Source organism: Hemitrygon akajei, chromosome 16 (genome assembly GCF_048418815.1).
Source record: "Hemitrygon akajei chromosome 16, sHemAka1.3, whole genome shotgun sequence".
In the NCBI taxonomy this organism is placed as follows: domain Eukaryota; kingdom Metazoa; phylum Chordata; class Chondrichthyes; order Myliobatiformes; family Dasyatidae; genus Hemitrygon; species Hemitrygon akajei.
In genome coordinates this window covers 32,845,020-32,865,659 of record NC_133139.1, presented here as the reverse complement: position 1 = coordinate 32,865,659, position 20,640 = coordinate 32,845,020, and the positions used below count along the sequence as shown (strand labels likewise).

Sequence of the window (20,640 nt, the reverse complement as noted above, 5' to 3'; positions counted from 1 at the left end):
ATTGGTAGGCTAGGTGTCTCTTGTGTACAACATCACCATGGCTAGTCTTTGCTTACACTCAAGATTCCCTTGGTGTCAAAGTGTTTCAGATCCAAACTCTCCAGCTAAGTTCTTCAAACACTTCTGAATCTGCACTTCCTTTGCACCATTTGCAAATATGACAGCTTCTTTGTGCACAATATGTTAGAAGAACTCGGCAGCTCAGGTACCATCCATGGAAATCAAACAGTCGATGTTTCTGACTGAGGCCCTTCTTCAGGACTAGAAAGGAAGAGGGAATGTGCTGGAATAAAGAGGTGGAGGGAGGAATTGCTAGAAAATGATAGGTGAAGCCGGGTGGGTGGGAAATGTGATGGGCTAGAGTTCGTCTAGTATTTTTGTATTGCAATGGATTTCTAGAATCAGCACAATCTCTTGAGTTTCTTTATATAATCAAGGATAGTAGCTAGCCTAAGTCTCCAGTATTGACCCATGTGCAGTAAACATTTTCACGGATCCATTTGTTCAAATGAAAGGTTTCAACCTAAAAGTTGACTCTTGTTTCTCCACTGATGCCTGCCAAGTTCCACCTGATGAGTATTTCCTGCAATTTTTTGTTTCTACAGATGCCAGTATTGGCAGAGTTTTGTCTTGGTCTTTCATTGTCATCTATCTGATAGTGTAGTACTTTTCTCTATCATATCCCATAAATAAATGAATTAAATATAATTTGGCCAGCCAGCAAGAGTGGCTATTAAGGTTGTTATTAAGGCCATGAAGGTATCTGTCAAAATGTCTATTAATAAGTGACTACTTGCCATTAATGTACTCATTGGTATTCAGTTAGGACTGTTGACAAGCATGGATTATGCTGTGTGCTGGGGAAAATAGTTAAATACGTTATGTCAAGTCAAGTCACTTTTATTGTCATTTCGACCATAACTGCTATGTACAGTACATAGTAAAAATGAGATGTTTTTCAGGACCATGGTGTTACGTGACACAGTACAAAAACTAGACTGAACTACGTAAAAAACAACAGAGAAAAAAAAACTACAGACCTACCCGGGACTGCATAAAGTGCACAAAACAGTGCAGGCATTACAATAAATAATAAACAGGACAATAGGAGCAGTAAGGTGTCAGTCCAGGGTCTGGGTATTAAGGAGTCTGATAGCTTGGGGGAAGAAACTGTTACACAGTCTGGTCGTGAGAGCCCGAATGCTTTGGTGCCTTTTCCCAGACGGCAGGAGGGATAAGAGTTTGCACGAGGGGTGCGTGGGGTCCTTCACAATGCTGTTTTCTTTACGGATACAGCGTGTAGTGTAAATGTCCATAATGGCGCGAAGAGAGACCCTGATGATCATCTCAGCTGACCTCACTATCCACTGCAGGGTCTTGCAATCCAAGATGGTGCAATTTCTGAACCAGGCAGTGATGCAGCTGCTCAGGATGCTCTCAATACAACTCCTGTAGAATGTGATGAGGATGGGGGGGTGGGAGATGGACTTTACTCAGCCTTCACAGAAAGTAGAGAAGCTGCTGGGCTTTCTTTGCTATGGAGCTGGTGTTGAGACACCAGGTGAGATTCTCCGCCAGGTGAACACAAGAAATTTGGTGCTCTTAACAATCTCTACCGAGAAGCCGTCAGTGTTCAACGGGGAGTGGTCGCTCCGTGCCCTCCTGAAGTCAATATCCATCTCTTTTGTTTTTTTCACATTCAGAGCCAGGTTGTTGGCTCTGCACCAGCCTGTTAGCCGCTGCACCTCCTCTGTGTAAGCTGACTCGTTCTTGCTGATGAGACCCACCACGGTCGTGTCATCAGCAAACTTGATGTGGTTCGAGCTGTGTTACAGCATAGTCGTGGGTCAGCAGAGTGAACAGCAGTGGACTGAGCATGCAGCCCTGGGGGGCCCCTGTGCTCAGTGTGATGGTGTTGGAGATGCTGCTCCTGATCCGGACTGACTAAGGTCTCCCAGTCAAGAAGTCTAGGATCTAGTTGCAGAGGGAGGTGTTCAGGCCCAGTAGGCTCATCTTTCCAATCAGTTTCTGAGGGATGATTGTGTTGAATGCTAAACTGAAGTCTATGAACAGCATTTGAACGTGTGTGTCTTTTTTATCCAGGTGGGTTAGGGCCAGGTGGAGGGTGATGGCAATGGCGTCGTCTGTTGAGTGGTTGGGACGGTGCGCAAACTGCAGGGGTTCCAGTGAGGGGGGCAGCAGGGTCTTAATATGCCTCATGATGAGCCTCTTGAAACACTTCATGATGATGGAAGTGAGTGCAGTGGGATGGTACATATTTAGGCAGGACACTAAAGACTACTTCTGCATGGGGACGATGGTGGTGGCCTTGAACCACGTTGGAACAGTGGCGCTTCTCAGGGAAATGTTGAAGATGTCAGTGAGAACATCTGCTAGCAGGCCTGCACATCCTTTAAGCACTCTACCAGGAATGTTACATTAACAAAGTTCTATCACGATCAGATCTATAGGACTTTGAAGGGCATGCCAGGGATTCTGAATGCTCATCAGACATCTAGATCAGTGCATTTTTTTAATTAACAGAAATTCTTATGAGCCTCTGGTGTCTTAAGTGAAGGAAAGTTCACTACCCATCTCTGGTTTGCAAGCAGGATACTTAAATACCAGATTTTGTAGTCTAGCTGTTTTGATGATAACTATATTTGAAATTGTCTACAGATATAGTCATGAAAATAAACTAAATTTTATTTTAAGGATGCAAAGTCGTTTCTAAGTGCATCCAAATGTCCAAATTTTGTTTGTATTTTACACTTTTTACAGGTTTCTGGGGTCAAATTTAATCATTTTTTAACAGCCTTTGTTATTCTCTTTAATGTATACTTTAAAAGGAATAGGTTTTGAAAAATGCATATTTTTAATTGGTGATTAGAGTGTTTCTACCTTGACAGGCATGGGAATGGATGGAATGGGTTTTGGAGGAATGAACCGAATGGCCGGAGGGGGTAAGTGTTGGAGAATGCTTTGTGGGTTTTATACTTCATTACTGGTACGTTGGCTAATACTGCAGATGATTACCTGGTTTGTGATCTGGTTCGTTAAGAATTTGTAGAATGAGCATGGAAAATTTTTAGACATTTTGCAGCAGAATTCCTCAAGTCCATACTTTAGTCCTTTTAAACAATCCAAGACTGATTTTCATTGTTTTGTCAGTGGCATCCAATGTAATCCATCTGCCACTGGAGACAATTTACATGTCAGTTATATGCAGATGCAAAAGCCATTTTAAACCAGATGCTAACCCATTTAAATTAAAATATGCACTGCATTTTTAATCTCACTTTTAACACACTGAATTTTGACATGTAACTAAAGAATAACTATCATCCTCTAGCTTTTTCTTTACCTTGTATTTGAAGTACTCTGGTGGCTTCGTGCTGTGTTTCTGTTGTGCTATTACATCTTGCTCTTTGTTTCTATTGGATTGTTGATCAATCATGAGTCCCATTTGTATTTTGTGATAGAGCTGATCTGTTAAACTTATAAGTTCCAAGCTATGGGAATTTATATCCATTGGAAGTAACTTGGGTGCAATTGTTTTTTGCTTGTAGTTAGTTTAATTTTATGGGTTGCCCCTTTACAGCTAAGGCATTGGAAGTGCTAAGGGGGATATTGTTTGGAGTTCTGCAGTTCTCCAAATTTCTAATCTAGTTATAATCCATTGCCTCTGCAGTAATTAAATTCTATTTTCTATCCACAAATCTAAATTTTGCATTATAATTGGCTTGTATTAGAAAAACGGAGTACATTCCAGCATGTTATTTTTGCAGTTACGACAATTTTAGGCTGACGGTGCACAACGCCATGGGCGGCCTACTGTTTGCTAAATTATTATGGCTGTGTAATAATCCAACATCTTGGATTAAAATTTGGCACTAACTTTCAGGCATGGATGGTCCATATGGTGGTGGCGGAGGTGGGATGGACAGGATGGATAACATGGGGAGATTTGGTCCAGGAATGAACATGGGGAGAATGGGAGGTAAGAATTTTAGTGTATTAATTTGAATTCTGAGCAAAGTAAAGTTCCTTTCTACTCAGCTCTGCTGGGCAGTAAGGATGATGTGCTTTCTAAGAGAGAAGAGATGCAGCTTTGCCTTATACTTGTTAATGCTTCAGTGGCACAGCAAATACTTGGCAGCAGGGCCCTGTCCATCCTGATTTTGGGGAAGTTTTTTTCCCCAAAATCCTTTCTGAAGATTTGAAGTTTACCCTTGAGGTTGTAGGAGAGTAAATGCAGGATATGACAACTAATCACGACTGAAAAATGTTTGATGTAAACAGAATTACCACTAGTTATTTTAAGTCATCCTTGGGTTTTGAATGGGGCTTCCAGAAGTAGTATTTATTGTAGTGTGTAGCCTTAACCAATATTCAAATAGGATGATCACTGGAGATTGCCATTAGACTCCTGGCCAGGTGAATATGTATGAGGCTCTGTAATGATGAATAGCTCCATTTTTGAGCCCGAGAAATCATGGACAAGTTTGGACTCTTGCCCAGAATATAAATTTGAATATTTTGACTAAGCCTCCAATACCCATCTTCATGTAACTTTCTGCCCAGGATCAGGAGGAATGGATGATTACAGAGGAGCTGGTGGAGGAGGAATGGGTGGTGGCATGGGAGGTAAGTTGAAATGGGCTACAAAATATGTAACATTCATAGCAGTTCTGAGATTTGCATACAAACACCTGAGGCTAGAGTTGGCCTGTATGACTGACCTCTATCTTCATTGATACATCTTCATATAGATGTCTGTCAGACACTATTCATTTGTAAAACTGCCTCCAGCTAAGAACAAGAGTTAAATGTGGATCTTAGAGAGCCCACAGTTCATGTGCAAGTTTCTGAAGGTTTTTATTAAATTGCTATAATGAACAGTATCATCTGAGCTGCATTGAATATTCTAGTTTCGTTAACTGTATGTTCCTTCTCTCAAAATGAGATGTAGTTTTGGTAGTTTCTCCTACACTTAGTCTTGCAATGTGATTTTCAAAACTTTAATTGATACCGGGTGGAGTGCACCACAGCAGAGCGCACACAAATCTTTTGAGTACTTATTTGGAACCAGGAATTGGATCAGATTTGGGTACCTAGCTGCACTTAATTCAGCAACAATTGAAAGTACCGATGAGATCTGCTAATTTTCAGACTATGACTTTTATCTGGCTCAAGTGGGACTTTGGTGCTGAAGTAGCAGGTTTTCCAGATATTTGTGTGTTATTAGTTCCTCAACACTTTAAATTTCTATTAACATTTTACATAATATTATAAATTCTCCAATTAATTTAGTAGTGTGGGGATCAATGAGGCTTGCAAGAGTGCGAAATGTTACCTGATGAGTTAGATCCTAAACCATCAGCATTTCAGAATGATTGGGTAGTAGTTCTAGTTTTACTGTGCTTGCTGAATTGGCTTGGCTGCTTTGGGAAGGTCCTAAAATCTGATGCAAACTTGCAAATAAACTAGATTAACTCAGACTGGGATTTTTAATAACTCTTGCATGAGATGAGTTATGTGTGAAAGGATATTGAGGCTTGGATGTACATGTAAAATAATTTTGTAAAGTAACATTTGAGTGTACAAGAATGTATAAGATAAAACCTGCTGATTACTAGGTATGTAAAAGGGAACATTGATAACTGTGTGTCAGAAGGATAATGATGACACCAGTATTTTTTTGGATAAAATGTTTAATTGAATTAAATTTGTATATGGTATGCATATCTCCTGAACATATATTACCAGAAAGCTTTGGAATTAGAATAAAAACACAGTACTGGAAACGCTCGAGTGGTCAGGCAATGTAATCAGCAGGGTCTTCAACCTGTGATGTTTATTGTCTCCGTACAAATTCCTGACCTGTGCCTTTCCAGGATTTTGTTTGGTTCAGATTTCCAGCATCTGAGGTTCTGTTGATTTCCATCTGAGTTTGGTGATAATTCAAAAATGTGTACCTGTTCACGGAGCTTTTTATTTTGCTGCTTATAGACATGTATCAAGGTGGAATGTATGGACCTGGCAGTGGAGGAGGAATGGGTGGCAGTGGTTTTGACCGAGATTTTGGTAGAAATGAAATGGGAATGTCTCGTGGATATGGCGATTCATTTGGAGGGATGGGTAAGTTTGAGAAGTCATTGCAAAACTGCAGATATTTTAATATAGTTCCATTTTAATATGCAACATTGTGCTCAATTCTGAAAGTCTCACAAAAATATACCTGAATTTATTTGTAGCGTCCTTTGAGATCTGGGTTTTTGTAGCTCTTGGCATTAAACATTTTTATTCCTTTTCATTTAAGTGCAAATTGCTGATGGGAAGGATGATTGGTTCATACTTGAAATACATCATTCTAAATATTCTAAAAATGCACTTACCAACTTTCTCATCAATAATTTCTGCTCCTGAACCCATTCTTTAATGTTTGATTTCTGGAAACTAATCCCTGAGATTTTAATGAGTTAGCACTTAAAGTGAGGTTAAGTCACTTAAACAGTGACGGCCATCTTCGTCTGATTTTGTACAAGTCATTTTTAAGATGCAAGTTGTGCAGTTCTGTGCTTTTATTTGCCTTAAAATATCTAAGCAACTTGTACTTTTGATTAGATTCCCAAATTTAGATGTATTTTATTTGTTTTATTTGATAAATTTAAACATTTTCAATTTGTTTAGCTATGGGAAATACCATGTCGGGTGTATTGCATCCTTTCCTACAATCCACAAGCTTCCTTGGTGATGCTGGATAGCAGTTGGGAATACCCCCACAATTAGTGTCTCTAATTTGGATGTTCCTGGAATTGTAATACCTTGCCTTTCAGACTAAGGATAGCTCAAATTTCCTGATTCATAAGGATCTAAATTATTTGGACAAAATATAGGTCAAAATAAATTTAAGGTTTCCCCCCCCCCCCCCCCCAAACTTGGATGTACACATTTGGAACTGTAAATGGGTTCCTAGAGTAGCACTTAAACTTTGGGAGAATAGTGTACTTTAATTCTAATTTGCACATAATCTATTTAGCTGGCGGAATGAGCGCTGGTGGTGGAATGGCTGCTGGTACACCAGGCATGGCATCTGGAATGGGTAAGAACATTTGTGAAACATGGTTGATGTTTGAAGATCCAAATTCGATGATAAGGTTTGTTCATTGTTTTAACCTGATAGTATTGCAGACATTAAGAGATGTTGGGGTACATCTAGAAAGTAATTATAAGGTACACAGCAGCTTTGAGGCTATAGTTTGAGAAATAAGCTGTTTCATTATTGAACATATGTAGATGTTCCTCCTGGCTTCTATTGAGCCAAGGGACATGTTGAATTTTGCCAAAAGAAACTTCAAATTGAATTAACTTGGATGCTGGTAGATCAGGCTGGTGATTGAAATTGCATAGGAGTTTTGAACTTTGCACTTGCTGTTTTAGATAGGTGGTTATGCATTTCTACAGTTGGCGAGGTCAACTCAGTGCAGAATTAAAATCCGACCCCACTGCTGACCTGCACCGATTTCAGTGATTAAAAGTTTTATCAGGCCCCTATTAAGAGCTCTTAACTAATGCTATGAACCCACTGACCAAGCATTGTGATGCCCTACTGCTTATCCAACTTTTAAATCTTGTAACACAATCAACCATTAGTTTCTTTAAGATCCAGTAGTTTTCAGTCTGAGGGCACACATTTTCCTTGGGCTGAGTCAATGAGCTAACTGTAACACTTTTAAGCTTGGCTAATTTACCTAGGCTCCAAATTGCAGTAAATATCCATGCATTAGTTAAATTGTTGTTTCTGTTTGGATTTGTCTGCTGGAGGTTTGCAGCAATTAGTGATGTTGTTACATCCTTGTGAAATGCAGTAATTTAAGTTAGGAAATGTATCATTTATAATCTTGCAGAATCAGTGGTGCAGCCCCCATTTCAGTACCTTGGTTTTTGTCATTCTTATAACTATATCCTGCCACTTGGTGGAGCTTCAGCTTCCAGAAAGTGAAGTTTCCATGCTGATGCACTTAGACAACTTTGCTTCAACCTGACTAAGGCTATTTTTAAAAACGTCACATACTTGCCCTTGTGTTAAAATTGAGCACAATTCTCTACACTGGAATTATTTTATTGAATTTTACTTTGTTAAAATACTTTTCCTTTCTTAGGTATTGGAATGGGTGCAATGAATAAAATGGGTGGAGGTATTGGCATGGAAAACATGGATCGCATGGGACCTGGAATGGATCGTGCTGGTTTGGGAATGGACAGGATTGGATCGAATATGCCTTCTGGGATGACATCAAATATTGATCGCATGGGAGCTGGAATGGATTGGATGGGTCAAAGTACCGATAGAATGGGTGGCGGTATGGATCGTATGGGTACTGGAATGGGTGGAGGTTTTGACAAGCCCACAGATATGGATCGTAATCGTTTCAGTGGGAACTATGGAGGATCCATGGGCAGTGCTACAGGAAATCTTAATTCAAGAAGAATCTGTCAAATATTTGTTCGAAATGTGAGTATATGATCAATTTTTAAGAATGGTAAAGATAATTTAGATGGGGAAGTTGTAAACTGCTTTGTGAAAGTAAAGATAGAAAAGAAAAATGTTAATTTCAGTTGGAAGTTTTTTTAAAGTTAAGGTCTCAATTTCTAATGCTTTTCTAATGTTTAATATTAAGTCTGACATCAATTAAATTCAGTCTTTTACTAGTAATGTGAGTAGTTTCTGTAAAAAAAAAGAAAACATTTTTGTTTGTAATATTATCCCCTCTTTAAATGGTTCCTCATTATGGTGTATAATTGACTCTTAATTTTGATATTCCATGCTATGATTGGATCGTGCCCTGTGGGTTTCAGCTCTATCTATTTCTAACTATTGAATGGTTTTCATCAAAGCTCTGAAGTTACATTTTCCTCCCTTAAATCAATACTTTGTATATTGGTTTACATTTGTCTTAATACTTGTAATTTCCCCCATATATCTAAACCAGTTTGGAATTAAGGTTACACTAAGCCAATCCTTCTATTTTGAATGGGTGCAAAGCAGTCATTTATCTAGCTCAATGATCGGTAGTGCTGACAACCTGCTCATATGTACTCACTCATGACACGTACTTGGCTATTCACAAGTGTACAAAGGCTTTGGAACAAATATATTTTACTTTGACTGTTTCCTACCCTACAGTTGATCTCCCAATGCCAGCAGTGCTACCTGATCTTGAACACCCTTCACTTCCTTCCACTTCTATCTTGCTCTCTGAAATGCTGGTTAGTTTGGGCTTTTTAAACTGCTTAATTCAGAACTGTATCCTTTATTGTGTAGGATCAAGAAAGTTCTAAATACTTCAGAATTTTCTCCCCTTCTATAGAATTCTGTCAATCATTTTTCGTTCAGTATCATAGTAAGCTTCCCATTATCACAACCGAGTCTTGAATGTCAGTAGTTTCCTTGTAAAATGGAACCAAGATCATACTACAGTGAACAATTCTGGCAAATGTCTGATTGGGACCTTGTTCTAAAGGTTTCTTTTGAAGTTTCATGGTGAAATGAAGGACAGCCTTTAAAAAATATATGAACTCATTTATTTTTCCACTCTCCTATTAATTGTTGATTTATTTTCTTCAGCTTCCATATGACATCACCTGGCAAATGCTGAAAGACAAATTCAGTGAATTTGGTAAGTTTGTAGATTTTTTAAGTAAAACTGCAATTTATGTTTGGAAAATCAGTTAATTGAACCACATTTAAATCTACCCTCAGCTCGGAATTTTGTTTTAATGATCGACTTTGAGATGGTTGAGGTTCAAATAGCAGTTGTTTCCTGTCAACTGCTGGTTTGTTGCCGGATAATAATCCATTTGTCAGAATTGGTTGTGATACTTAATCCCAAATATTTTGATGATAAGTGTCACGTTGTACCTGCTTGCCCATTACAGTTGTTCACACCACTCTAGAATGAGAAAATTCTTTCATTGTTTAATGTCAATAAAGTAGTCATGAAATGAGCAAATGTCCTCATTTTTAAATTCCAGTAACTCAGTGAAAAGTCAAAAGGTTAATCATTCTATTCCTTTTTGCAGGATCTGGTTGTATTTATGATCGCTGCCATAGAAATGTATATAGTGTGTGTGTGTGTGTGTTTTCTGCACTTGAGTCACCAATTTGCTTGGAGACACCTTTACATTTTGAATTATGTGGCTGGGTTTCTTAAATTTGTACAGAAATTTTCTGTGAAGCCTTAATGTAACCAATATTGTCCCTGTAGTTAAACTTATTCATTTTTTTAAACTAGGATATGTACATTATGCAGACATTAAGATGGAAAATGGCAAGTCCAAAGGCTGTGGTGTGGTTCGTTTTGAGAGTCCAGATTCTGCAGAGCGTGCCTGCAGGATGATGAATGGAATCCGACTTTATGGCAGAGAAATTGATGTTAGACTTGACAGAAATGTGTAAAATCAATTTTTAGTAGAATTTTAAGAACGACCAAACAGTAAAACTGTCCCTTTTTAGTGTTGTTTTTGTTCCATTCTTTAAAACAAAATTGAATGGACAGTTTAACAATGTGCACATTGCATTTTGTTTTTATTTAGTAAAAAAAATACACACTTGCTTCTGTACTAGTGATTCAATAAATGTGATTTGAGGACATTTTTGAGTTTTGTCATTGCATTTTTAGTGCAAGTTAAATATAAGTGTTCCTGTCAAGTACATTGTAGTAGCTAATGAGTGTATATTTTGAACTTCATCACATTTAAACTTGGCATCTATAGAAGTCTCATTCTGCAGTTAGATTTGTACAACACATTAATTCCATTTATGGTGTCTGAAATCTACAGCGTTTGGTATTGATTATAGAACTTGTGGATTTTTGAATAAATTCTGTTCAGCTACATCTTGTACAATGAGTGATATCTATACTTCTATAAGATTTGGTAGATGGGGGAGGGTCCTTGTTTTGAGGGGTTATTTTGCCCAATTTTCCTGTTGCGAATGTTTAAAATTAACTCAAATTCTTCACTTCCAACTGATCAAGTTGGATGCAGAAAATTGAAAGCATTCTTCCACAAATTGCATTGTACAGTGGTAAGTACAGCCGGCCCTTATCTGTGAGGGATTGGTTGCAGGACCCCTTGCGGATACCAAAATTCACAGATGCTCAAGTCCCTTACTCAACTTGTCTCAATGCGGTGGATCTTAGGACCCAGCGAAACCCCAGACCTTATTTAACCTGTCTCAGTGCGGTAGACGTTAGGACCCGGCTGTAGAACTCTGAATCCGCGGTGTTTCTGTTCATGAAAATAATCACGATCATGATTGGAAATAATAAAGCGATTGGAAAGAGGTGAAACGCCATCAGTCATTGGAAAAGCGTTAGGCTACGTCGGTCAACGATGGGAACAATTTTAAAGGATAAAGTGAGAAAGGCTCTGCTCCAAATGAAAGCTACAATTATTACTCAGCAACGCAGTGGTTTAATTATTGGGTTCTGGGGTTTTGGATTTTTGATCCTCCACATCGACCCAGCACAGTGGAGAGCACACTCGGGAGTGGTCTGTCACTGAATTGAACTCAAGAACTCCTGTTCCCGAGCCCAGCGCTCTTAAGTGTTTTATATGCATAGAAAGGTAAAATACTATATACTAAGACAAACGTTCGACTGACACTAAATAATACCGGATGTACCTGTTCCAACTTGCTTAGTAAGAGAACTTCAGACTTTTTTTGATCCAGATCCACGATAACCCACGCACATCCTCCCGTATACTTTAAATCATCTCTAGATTACTTATAATACCTAATACAATATAAATGCTATGTAAAATAGTTGTTATACTGCATTATTTAGGGAATAATGACAAGAAAAAGTGTACATGCTCGAACAACAAGTGCTGGAAGAGCACTTCCGGGTTTTCGTAATTTGCGGTTGGTTGAATTCGCGGATAGGAGGGCGGATTGTACATTGCCATTCCTCCTTTGTTGCTGAGCCAAATCTTGGAATTAAACTCAAAAAGCAACGTAGGTCCACGTACAAGGTGACTCCAAAAGCACTGGCTCACCATTATCTACTGGACAGGAAGATGGGGAACTTGATTTTTAAAACAAAAGTACTTCACATTTAAATAACAAGGTTAACCTTGCACTATATACTTGGGTTGAAGCATTAAATGAATGCTTTATGCGACTTGAATGAGAATTAAATGAGATATTTTGCTGCTTCTGTGTGAAATTAGTTTTCTACCTCAAGTACCTCAGGGTAAAATAACATTGATCTATCAACATTTTATGACACCAAAACTGAAGTGTAGCCTGAAAGCATATAGTATCGATGGGGTTAATTTTGACGCATTTTATTACAAGTTTCCATAAGACATACTGCAAGAGCAGAAGTAGGCCTCTTGGCCCATCATGTCTATTCAACCACTTAAGCATGACTGATCATCCTTATCAAACCCACTCTTATCTTCTCCCCATAACTTTGACATCATTACTAATCAAGAACTTAACAATTTTTGCTTTAAATATACCCAATTACTTGGTCTCCATAGCTGACTATGGCAATGGAATTCCATTGATTAACCACTCTCTGCCTTAAGCTGAGATTCCCAACTTTTCTGCCATGTACCCTGGCCTAAAGAAATACCTCCTCTGTTTTGAAGGGATGTCTTTGTATTCCTAGACTCCCCCACTGTTGGAAACATACTCTCTATCCTACTTTATCTGGGTGTTTCTATGAAAAATCCTGCACACCACTCCTCAGATATCCATACAGGAGTGAGAAACGCCAACTAGTGTAGTGTCGCAGCAACAACTTTGCGCTCAACGTCGGTAAGACAAAAGAACTGATTGTGGACTTCAGGAAGGGTAAGACAAAGGAGCATACCAATCCTCAGAGAGATCCGAAGTAGAGAGAGTGAGTAGATTCAGGTTCATGGGTGTCAAAATCTCTGAGGACCTAACCTGGTCCCATTGATGCAATTATAAAGAAGGCAAGACAGCGACTACTTAATTTGGAGTTTGAAAAGATTTGGTATGTCAACAAATACACTTAAAAGCTTCTATAGATGTACCATAGAGAGCATTCTGAAAGGCTCCATCACTGGTATGGAAGGGCTACTGCAAAGGACTGAAAGAAGCTGCAGAGGGTTGTAAATTTAGTAGGCTCCATCTTGGGTACTAGCTTACAAAGTAGCCAGGGCATTGTCAAGAATGTCCTCAGGTGTCTCAGAAAGGCAGCATCCATTATTAAGGACCTCACATGCCCTTTGCTCATTGTTACCATCAGATAGGAACAGAAACCTGAAGGCACACACTCGGCAATTCAGGAACAGCTTCTTCCCCTCTGCCATCTGATTCCTAAATGGATATTGAACCCATGAACACGATTGTTTCTATTTTTGCACAATTTTAACCTGTTCAATATATGTATACTGTAATTGATTTACTTATTACTTTTTCCTTCTATATTATGTATTGCATTGAACTGCTGCTGCTGAATTAACAAATTTCATGACACGTGCTGGTGATAATAAACCTGATTCTGATTCATCATTCTGAGCTCCAGTGAGTACAGACTCAGCCATCCAAAGTGCTCTTGTAAGTTTCATACCTGGTATCATTCTCATAAATTACCTCTGGTTTTGCCCAGAAGCTTGAAACTTGTAACTTCCATGTCGTTAGTTGGATTGTTTTAGAACCTATTATGTTCATGACTCCTGATGAACTAATCTAAAACAAAAAGTAACTTACCAATAATTCATTTTTTTCTTACTGAGGCGTTGTTTCTCTTAGTGACACCTTATTTTAGTAGGTTTAGTTATCTGAGCCCTGTTGGGTACTTGCATGATTTAATCTATTAATATTAAAGAGCTACCATCCTTAACTTTATATTCAGAAGCCCTAATTATGTCCAAAATAAAAATTGAATTTACCAAAAGCAAACTAAGTTCAATGGATTTAATGGTGTTGGTATCTGCAAAATTTCCTGCTCTGATACATAAGGAATTGCACCTAAGGCTGCCTGGGGGAGAAACGTTCCTTTTCCTGTTTTTTTGTAGATTTATTGTGATGTGGAAATCTGTTACCCTTCCACTTCCTCTTGGTAGAACCTCCATCTTTGCCTTTGGCTCCCTTTGCATCCTGTAGTCATATTTTACAGCTAAGCATCAGAATCTGGAAATTCACTACCAATCTCCATTTCTGTTACCGTTAATTGTTCTCACTGAAAGTATTTTAATTTGCCTATGTCATGTTCCCTTTAGCCACATTAATTAATAATCGCATGGTACTTGAATTAACTTGTAATTTCTTAGATGCCACTTTCTCTTATTTTAAACTTGCTTACCCAGCCACTGTCAGAGCACCTACCAATGGCTTGTCATTACCCTCTGCTCTCTGCTAAACATACTGCTTTCCTAAGGTTGTGATAGCCGGGCGTGGTAATGAGGACAAGCTTTCACTACCTATTAAATGCTCCCAAAGCTGTGTGACTCAAATAGCCTCTGACAACCAAGTTCAGCTCCTGGCCTTCTCATGTGGCTTGGTTACTAAGCCCAGCAGAATGGTTTCTACTGACAGAAGGGGCAAAGGAGAACTACTGATGCCTTAAAAAACCAGTCACTTTTGTTACACCCATGGCCCCCTCCTTTTTGAGAATGGCAGGATCGCTATTGATTCGAGTCAGGAGACCCAGGAAATGAGAGAAAGACATGCAGAATCCACAAAGAGGTTGGAATGTGTCCTGGCCTCCGAAAGGTGGAACCATTGATAACGGCTATTGTCTCTTGGAGACGGACTTGTGTATTGAATCCTGTACGATGCATCGAAGCCCCAGGCAATGAACCGAAGGGGGGGGGGGGGGGGGTTGGTGGAGGGATTGCATCATCCCACCCTGATTGACATCTGAGACCCTGTGAGTCAGGATAAAAGAGGGTCTGAGGAACAGCCCCTTCAGACGCACCAGAAGAAATGCTAGAACTCCTGTAACAGCGTAACAGCGAAAGCCAGTGGAACCAGCCTACGTGCGTTCTTTTCCATTTGCCTCAGAATTGGTGGGTCTTGCCACGGAAGCACGGCTTTAGCTAACCTCGGTCAGTTCCCCAACGACTCTCGAAGGATTGACATCATAAAAGGAATGGGCAAGTTAAACCTCTGTCTTTCTCTCCAACCAAAAAGGCTGCAGCCTACAGCTTGACTGAACTAAAGTGACTTTTATATTTCCATCGGACAATACATTATCCCCTAGACAGCGATAGAGCTATTTCTTATTGATTATTATTATACACGCGCTTTTTAGATTTAGTATTGACGACGTATATTATCTGTGTGTTTGCATTGATATTATTTTTATGTATTTTTATCAATGAATACTGTTAAAAATAGTACCATCAGACTTCAACGGACCTCTCTATCTTTGCTGGTAAGTGACCCAGTTACGGGGTACGTAACACTTTGAGCAGATGGGGCTTGTCAGCTGTGGTTGGCAGCTCACCTAGGAGAAGGAAAACTGATCTCAAGCCTTCTCTTGTCTTCCAGCTATACCCACTCATGAAGAAGGCTTCAGGAGTAAACCCTGAGGGGAAAATTCCAGAACTGGAGTCGCTAAGGCAGTCCTATGTTGAGTTTAACACTGACTGGCAACTCCTGTGGCACTACTGGTACCAATCTGTATTGGTCCTTGCTGTTCCTTTGAGTTCATCGGATGCCGGGAGAGGGGGAGCTTGTTACATGGGTAACAGCTTGCTCTCCATATGGTACTGCCCTGGCTTGCGTATCTAGACAGCTAGGATGCAACATTCATAGTTGACCCCAACTGATGGAGGCCTCATCTCATCATCATCCTTGTGCTAATAACCAATATGTATGTCTACTCCAGCCTATTTACTTGTAGACTTGGGACTCAAATGTTTAGTTGGATTGACAAAACAACCATTAATGCCTCCAGTACAAATCCTTAGAATAGCTGAATCAAGCTACTTGACCTTGAGACCTTAAGATATCCTATACCTCAAGCAACAAATTACCCATGATACCTAAAGCAGAGGCTAAAATCTCTAACTTGTTCAATGTTATCTTTTGGATACCCACAGAACATTTCAGATGAGATTTCATTGCTTTATTAATTGTTTTTTCTCTCCCCACAGAAGCTGCTTGACTAGAGAATACCCCGTATCTTGTTTATATGAGAAATAGAAGCACAAGCATGCCATTTAACATGACAATCCTCCTCTCTTGCCAAGAACTGCAGAAGTGTTTACTACCCTTGGGTGAAAAAAGATGAATTCTCAGTCCTGAAAAGGCAGCTCCTTATTTTGATTGTGGCCAATTGCCAAGATAGATCTATTCTATCAAGCCTCTGAAGATTTTCGTTCTAAGTATAGTATAGGCTTAAACTGCTAAATTTTGTTATCCTAGGAATGAATATGGTTAATCTTCCCTGCAGTACCTTTATGTGAGTTCTAACTTTGTTTAATCTTTTGTTTGGCCTTTTGTGACCTGCTAAAAGTCCACATATATCAATTGCTTTGCCTTTATTCATTTAAAGATGCAGCTCAGAACAGGCACTTCCAGACCATTGAGCTGTACTACCCAGCAACCCTAATTACAGGACACTTTATAATGATCAGTTACCCTACCCTACTAACCAGTATGTTTCTGGACTGGGAGGAAACTGTTGCTTATTTGTAGCCACCCTGGGGGAAGCATTGAATCGGGTGTCCCACTGCAGTGTTGGAGGCAGTGTGGCATGGTGTTCCCCAGTGTTCACTCAGCAGGAGACAGACTTTATTGCGTTCATCTTACAGAAAGAATACTGCAACATTCATGGACCTGGGTACTTGGACTATGTTTTTTTTTGTGTAACTCTGTTTTACTGCCATCTTTTGCATTATATGCATCTTGTGGTGTGCATGTCTGTTGGTATTGCGTTTTGTGTCTTGGCCCCGGAGTAATGCTGTTTCGTTTGACTGTATTCATAGGTAATCATGTATGGTTGAATGACAATAAACTTGAAGTTGAAATGAGATCGAAGCGACTTTGACCATGGAATGATGGTTGGTGCCAGATGGGGTGGTTTGAGTATCTCAGGAACTGCTGATTTTGGATTTTCATGCACACTAGTCTCTAGTTTACAGAGAATAGTGCAAAAAAAAACAAACAAGAAAAACAACATCTAGTGAGCGGCAGTTTTGTAGGTGGAAATGCCTTGTTAATGAAAGAGGTCAGAGGAGGAGGGACAGACTGGTTCAAGCTGACAGGAAGGTGACAGTAACTCAAATAAACCACATGTTACAACAGTGGTGTGTAAAGTTTCAGCTGAACACACAATACGTTGAACCTTGAAGTGGATGGGTACAGCAGCAGGGGATCATACTGGGTTCTACCTCTATACCTAATAAAGTGGCCACTGAGTGTAAAGAAATTGTTATAAACAGACCAATTTTTACAAGACAATCATCATCTCCATAGCAACTTCCATAAACCCTAAGATGCAGGAATTAGGTGCTGGAGCTTGTTTAAATTCAAAAGTTTTTTTTACTATTACTTATTTCTTTGATCTACTGATTCACAACACATCTTTCCATGAGCAGACCTGAATTAACGAATTGCCTAGGATTCTGTGCAGAGACGCTACTTATGAGGACAAAAATTAGCAAGCATGCACCTACATATGGAGCTCAGGGTTGGGCCTTGGTTGACAACAGCAGGACAATGCTGGATAGTTTTAGCATCTGCTTCACGTGTTGACTGTCTAGATTCTACCTTCTCTTTCTTCACTTCCCATTGAAGATGATTGAAGCATCTGTCAATGGATCGGATGGTGACAAGTTCAACGGTGGCCAAAGGATATTGACCCTGGTAATTTAAAAATCTCTTGGCTTTGACGATGTGTGTGGTCAAACTAAGGGCAAGAGGCAGCAGTTTCTACCATATCCAATTGGACACAGAGACAAAGGAAGAGTAGGATCACTGCATGTGGGGTAGCCGCCAGTCCCAACAATGATTCGCAGTCACCATGCCAACCAAGGTGCAGCCACTGCATCGATCACCCTGGCCTGCTTAACACCAGCCTGCTGGGGCAAAAACAAAATTGTCTGCTGGAGGAGCTCAGTGGATCAGGCAATATCTGGTGCAAAATGTACAGTTGCCATTTTGAGTCAAGACCTTTCATCTGGATGATACTCCCTTTGGCATATAAATGTGGGTAGTAGATTTCATATTTGGGTGGTACATCTTTCCTGTTTCCTGGTTCCATGTCAATTCTGTGTGTAAGCCATTAAATCCCGACTTTATCAATGATTTGGATGAAAACATAGATGGGTGGGTTAGTGGGTTTGCAAACTATACAAAGATTTGTGGCATTCTGAATTAAAAAAAAGATTGGTGGCATTCTGGATAGTGTAGTAGATTGCCAAAGGGTAATACAGGATATAGATTGGTTGCAGATATGGGTGGAGAAATGGCTGGTAAGAGGTTAATCTGGTCAAATGTTAGGTGCTGCACTTTGGGAGGTCAAATGTAAAGGGATAGTACACAACAAGATCTGTAACAATGTTGCTATATTGAGGGATTTTAGTGTCCAAGTCTGTGGAAGTGGGTACACAGATTGAGAGGTTGGTAAAGAAGTCAAGTGAATTCAGGGGTCTGGAAGTTATGTTGCAGTTACATAAAACTCTATTTTGGCTGCATCTGGAATATTGCATTTAGTTTTGGTCGCCCCATTATGGGAAAGGTTTGGAAACTTTGGAGGGGGTTTAGAAGAGGTTTACGAAAATTCTGTCTGGATTAGAGTGTATGTGCTATAAGAAAATGTTGGACAAATCTTGTTTGTTCTATGTAGAACAGAGGAGGTTGAGAGGAAACCTGGGTGAAGTTTGTAAGATTATGAGAGGCATAAGGTATACAGCCTGTATCTCTTCCCAGTGTTCAAATGTCTAATACTAGAGAGCATTCATTTAAGGAAAGAGAGAGAGGTTATGTTCAAAGAGCTATACTTCCATCAGCACAGGAGCACCACAGGGCTGTGCTTAGACCCCTGCTCTACTCATTTTGCAACTCTGTGTGTCTAAGTACAGCTCCAACACCACACACAGTACTGATGCACCATCAATAACTCTCGGAGACAGGAAATGAACGATAGGCTTTTATTAGCAGAAAAAGGGACCAGGACATCTTGGAGACTGAGGGAGGAGCAGTGCTCCAATCGCCTTTATACAGGGGTCTGTGGGAGGAGCTACAGGAGCAGTCAGCAGAGGGGCGTGTCCAGGCAGGTATACATAGTTTACCACAAGAACGTTTGCTGTTGTGGGCTGTATCAAAGGTGGTGATGAATCAGCATACAGGAGGAAGACTGAAAATTTGGCTGAGTGGTGTAATAACCACAACCTCTCACTCAATGCCAATAAGACCAAGAAACTGATTGTAGACTTCAGGAGAGGGAAACCAGAGGTCCATAGGCCAGTAATCATTGGAGGATCAGAGGGGGAGATGGTTAGCAACTTTAAATTCCTGGGTGTCACTATCGCAGAGAAGCAGTCCTGGAAACGTCATATAAATATAACTGCAAAGAAAGTACAACAGCAGCTCTACTTCCACAGGAGTTTGTGAAGATTTGGCATGTCAACAGAAACTTGTTTTGATGCATGGTGGAAAGTGATGCACTATTAATAATTCCAAAAGACTGGAAGTAGAGTAAATACTGAAGGCTTTTATTAGCAGTAAAATGGAGCATGTCCATGCCGGATGACTGCCCTGGACTGTGGGAGGAGCAGTGACACTATCACCTTTATCCAGGGGTCTGTGGGATGGCTTGTCCAGACAGATATACATGGTTTACCACAGAAAGTGTGCTGATTGGCTGCATTATGGCCTGGTATGGGAACACTAATGCCTTTTAGTAGAAAATCCTGCAAAAGGTAGTGGATTTGGCCCAGTATATCATGGGTAAAACCTTCCCAACCATTGAACACATCTACACGAAAAGTTGCTGTAAGAAAGCACCATCCATAATCTAAGATCCTCACCACCCAGGCCATTCACTTTTCTCCCTGTTGCCATCAGGTAGAAGGACTTGGACCACCAGTTTCAAGCAACAGCTATTACCCCTCAACCATCAGGTTCTTGAACAAAAGAGGATAGCCACTCATTCTATTTCTGGCGTTCCCACAACTGATGGTCTCACTTTAAGGACTCTTTTTCTTGTTATTTCATGCTCGTTATTTATTGCTATTTATTTATATTTGCGTTTGCACGGTTTGTTGTTCATTGATCCTGTTTACAGTTACTTTTCCATAGATTTGCTAAGTATGCTCGCCGGAAAAGGAATCTCAGGGTTGTATGTAGAGGCATATGTGTACTCCTGATAATACATTTTACTTTGAAGACTTCCCCACACAGTGTAGGAATGCGCTGCCTGGGGTAGTGGTGGAACCAAAGACATTTAAAGGGCTCTTAAAATAGACACATATATGTGCAGAATATGGTCATTGTGAAGGCAGAAGGGATTAGTTTAGTTCGATGTTTAAATTAGTGCGGTATAACATTGCTCTGTTCTATGGTAATATTCATATTTTGGCGCTAATCCGGTTGCTCCTTTGTCGCCATGACGCGTCCTCGACTGACGTCATGCAAATGAA

The 20,640-nt window shown here is 39.9% G+C and overlaps 1 protein-coding gene across 1 annotated transcript in view; it reads left to right on the top strand.

Moving 5' to 3' along the window:
• The window catches only part of LOC140739944 (myelin expression factor 2-like), a 29,939-nt gene extending 19,040 nt beyond the window's left edge, over positions 1 to 10,899 (top strand). Inside the window, exons 11-18 of the mRNA XM_073068642.1 lie at positions 2,910 to 2,963; positions 3,905 to 4,000; positions 4,585 to 4,647; positions 6,013 to 6,141; positions 7,043 to 7,105; positions 8,166 to 8,518; positions 9,632 to 9,683; positions 10,299 to 10,899. Coding sequence (XP_072924743.1) covers positions 2,910 to 2,963; positions 3,905 to 4,000; positions 4,585 to 4,647; positions 6,013 to 6,141; positions 7,043 to 7,105; positions 8,166 to 8,518; positions 9,632 to 9,683; positions 10,299 to 10,462 — 974 coding nt within the window. The 3' untranslated portion in view covers positions 10,463 to 10,899. The remainder of the gene's footprint in view (positions 1 to 2,909; positions 2,964 to 3,904; positions 4,001 to 4,584; positions 4,648 to 6,012; positions 6,142 to 7,042; positions 7,106 to 8,165; positions 8,519 to 9,631; positions 9,684 to 10,298) is intronic.
• Positions 10,900 to 20,640: the final 9,741 nt, after the last annotated feature.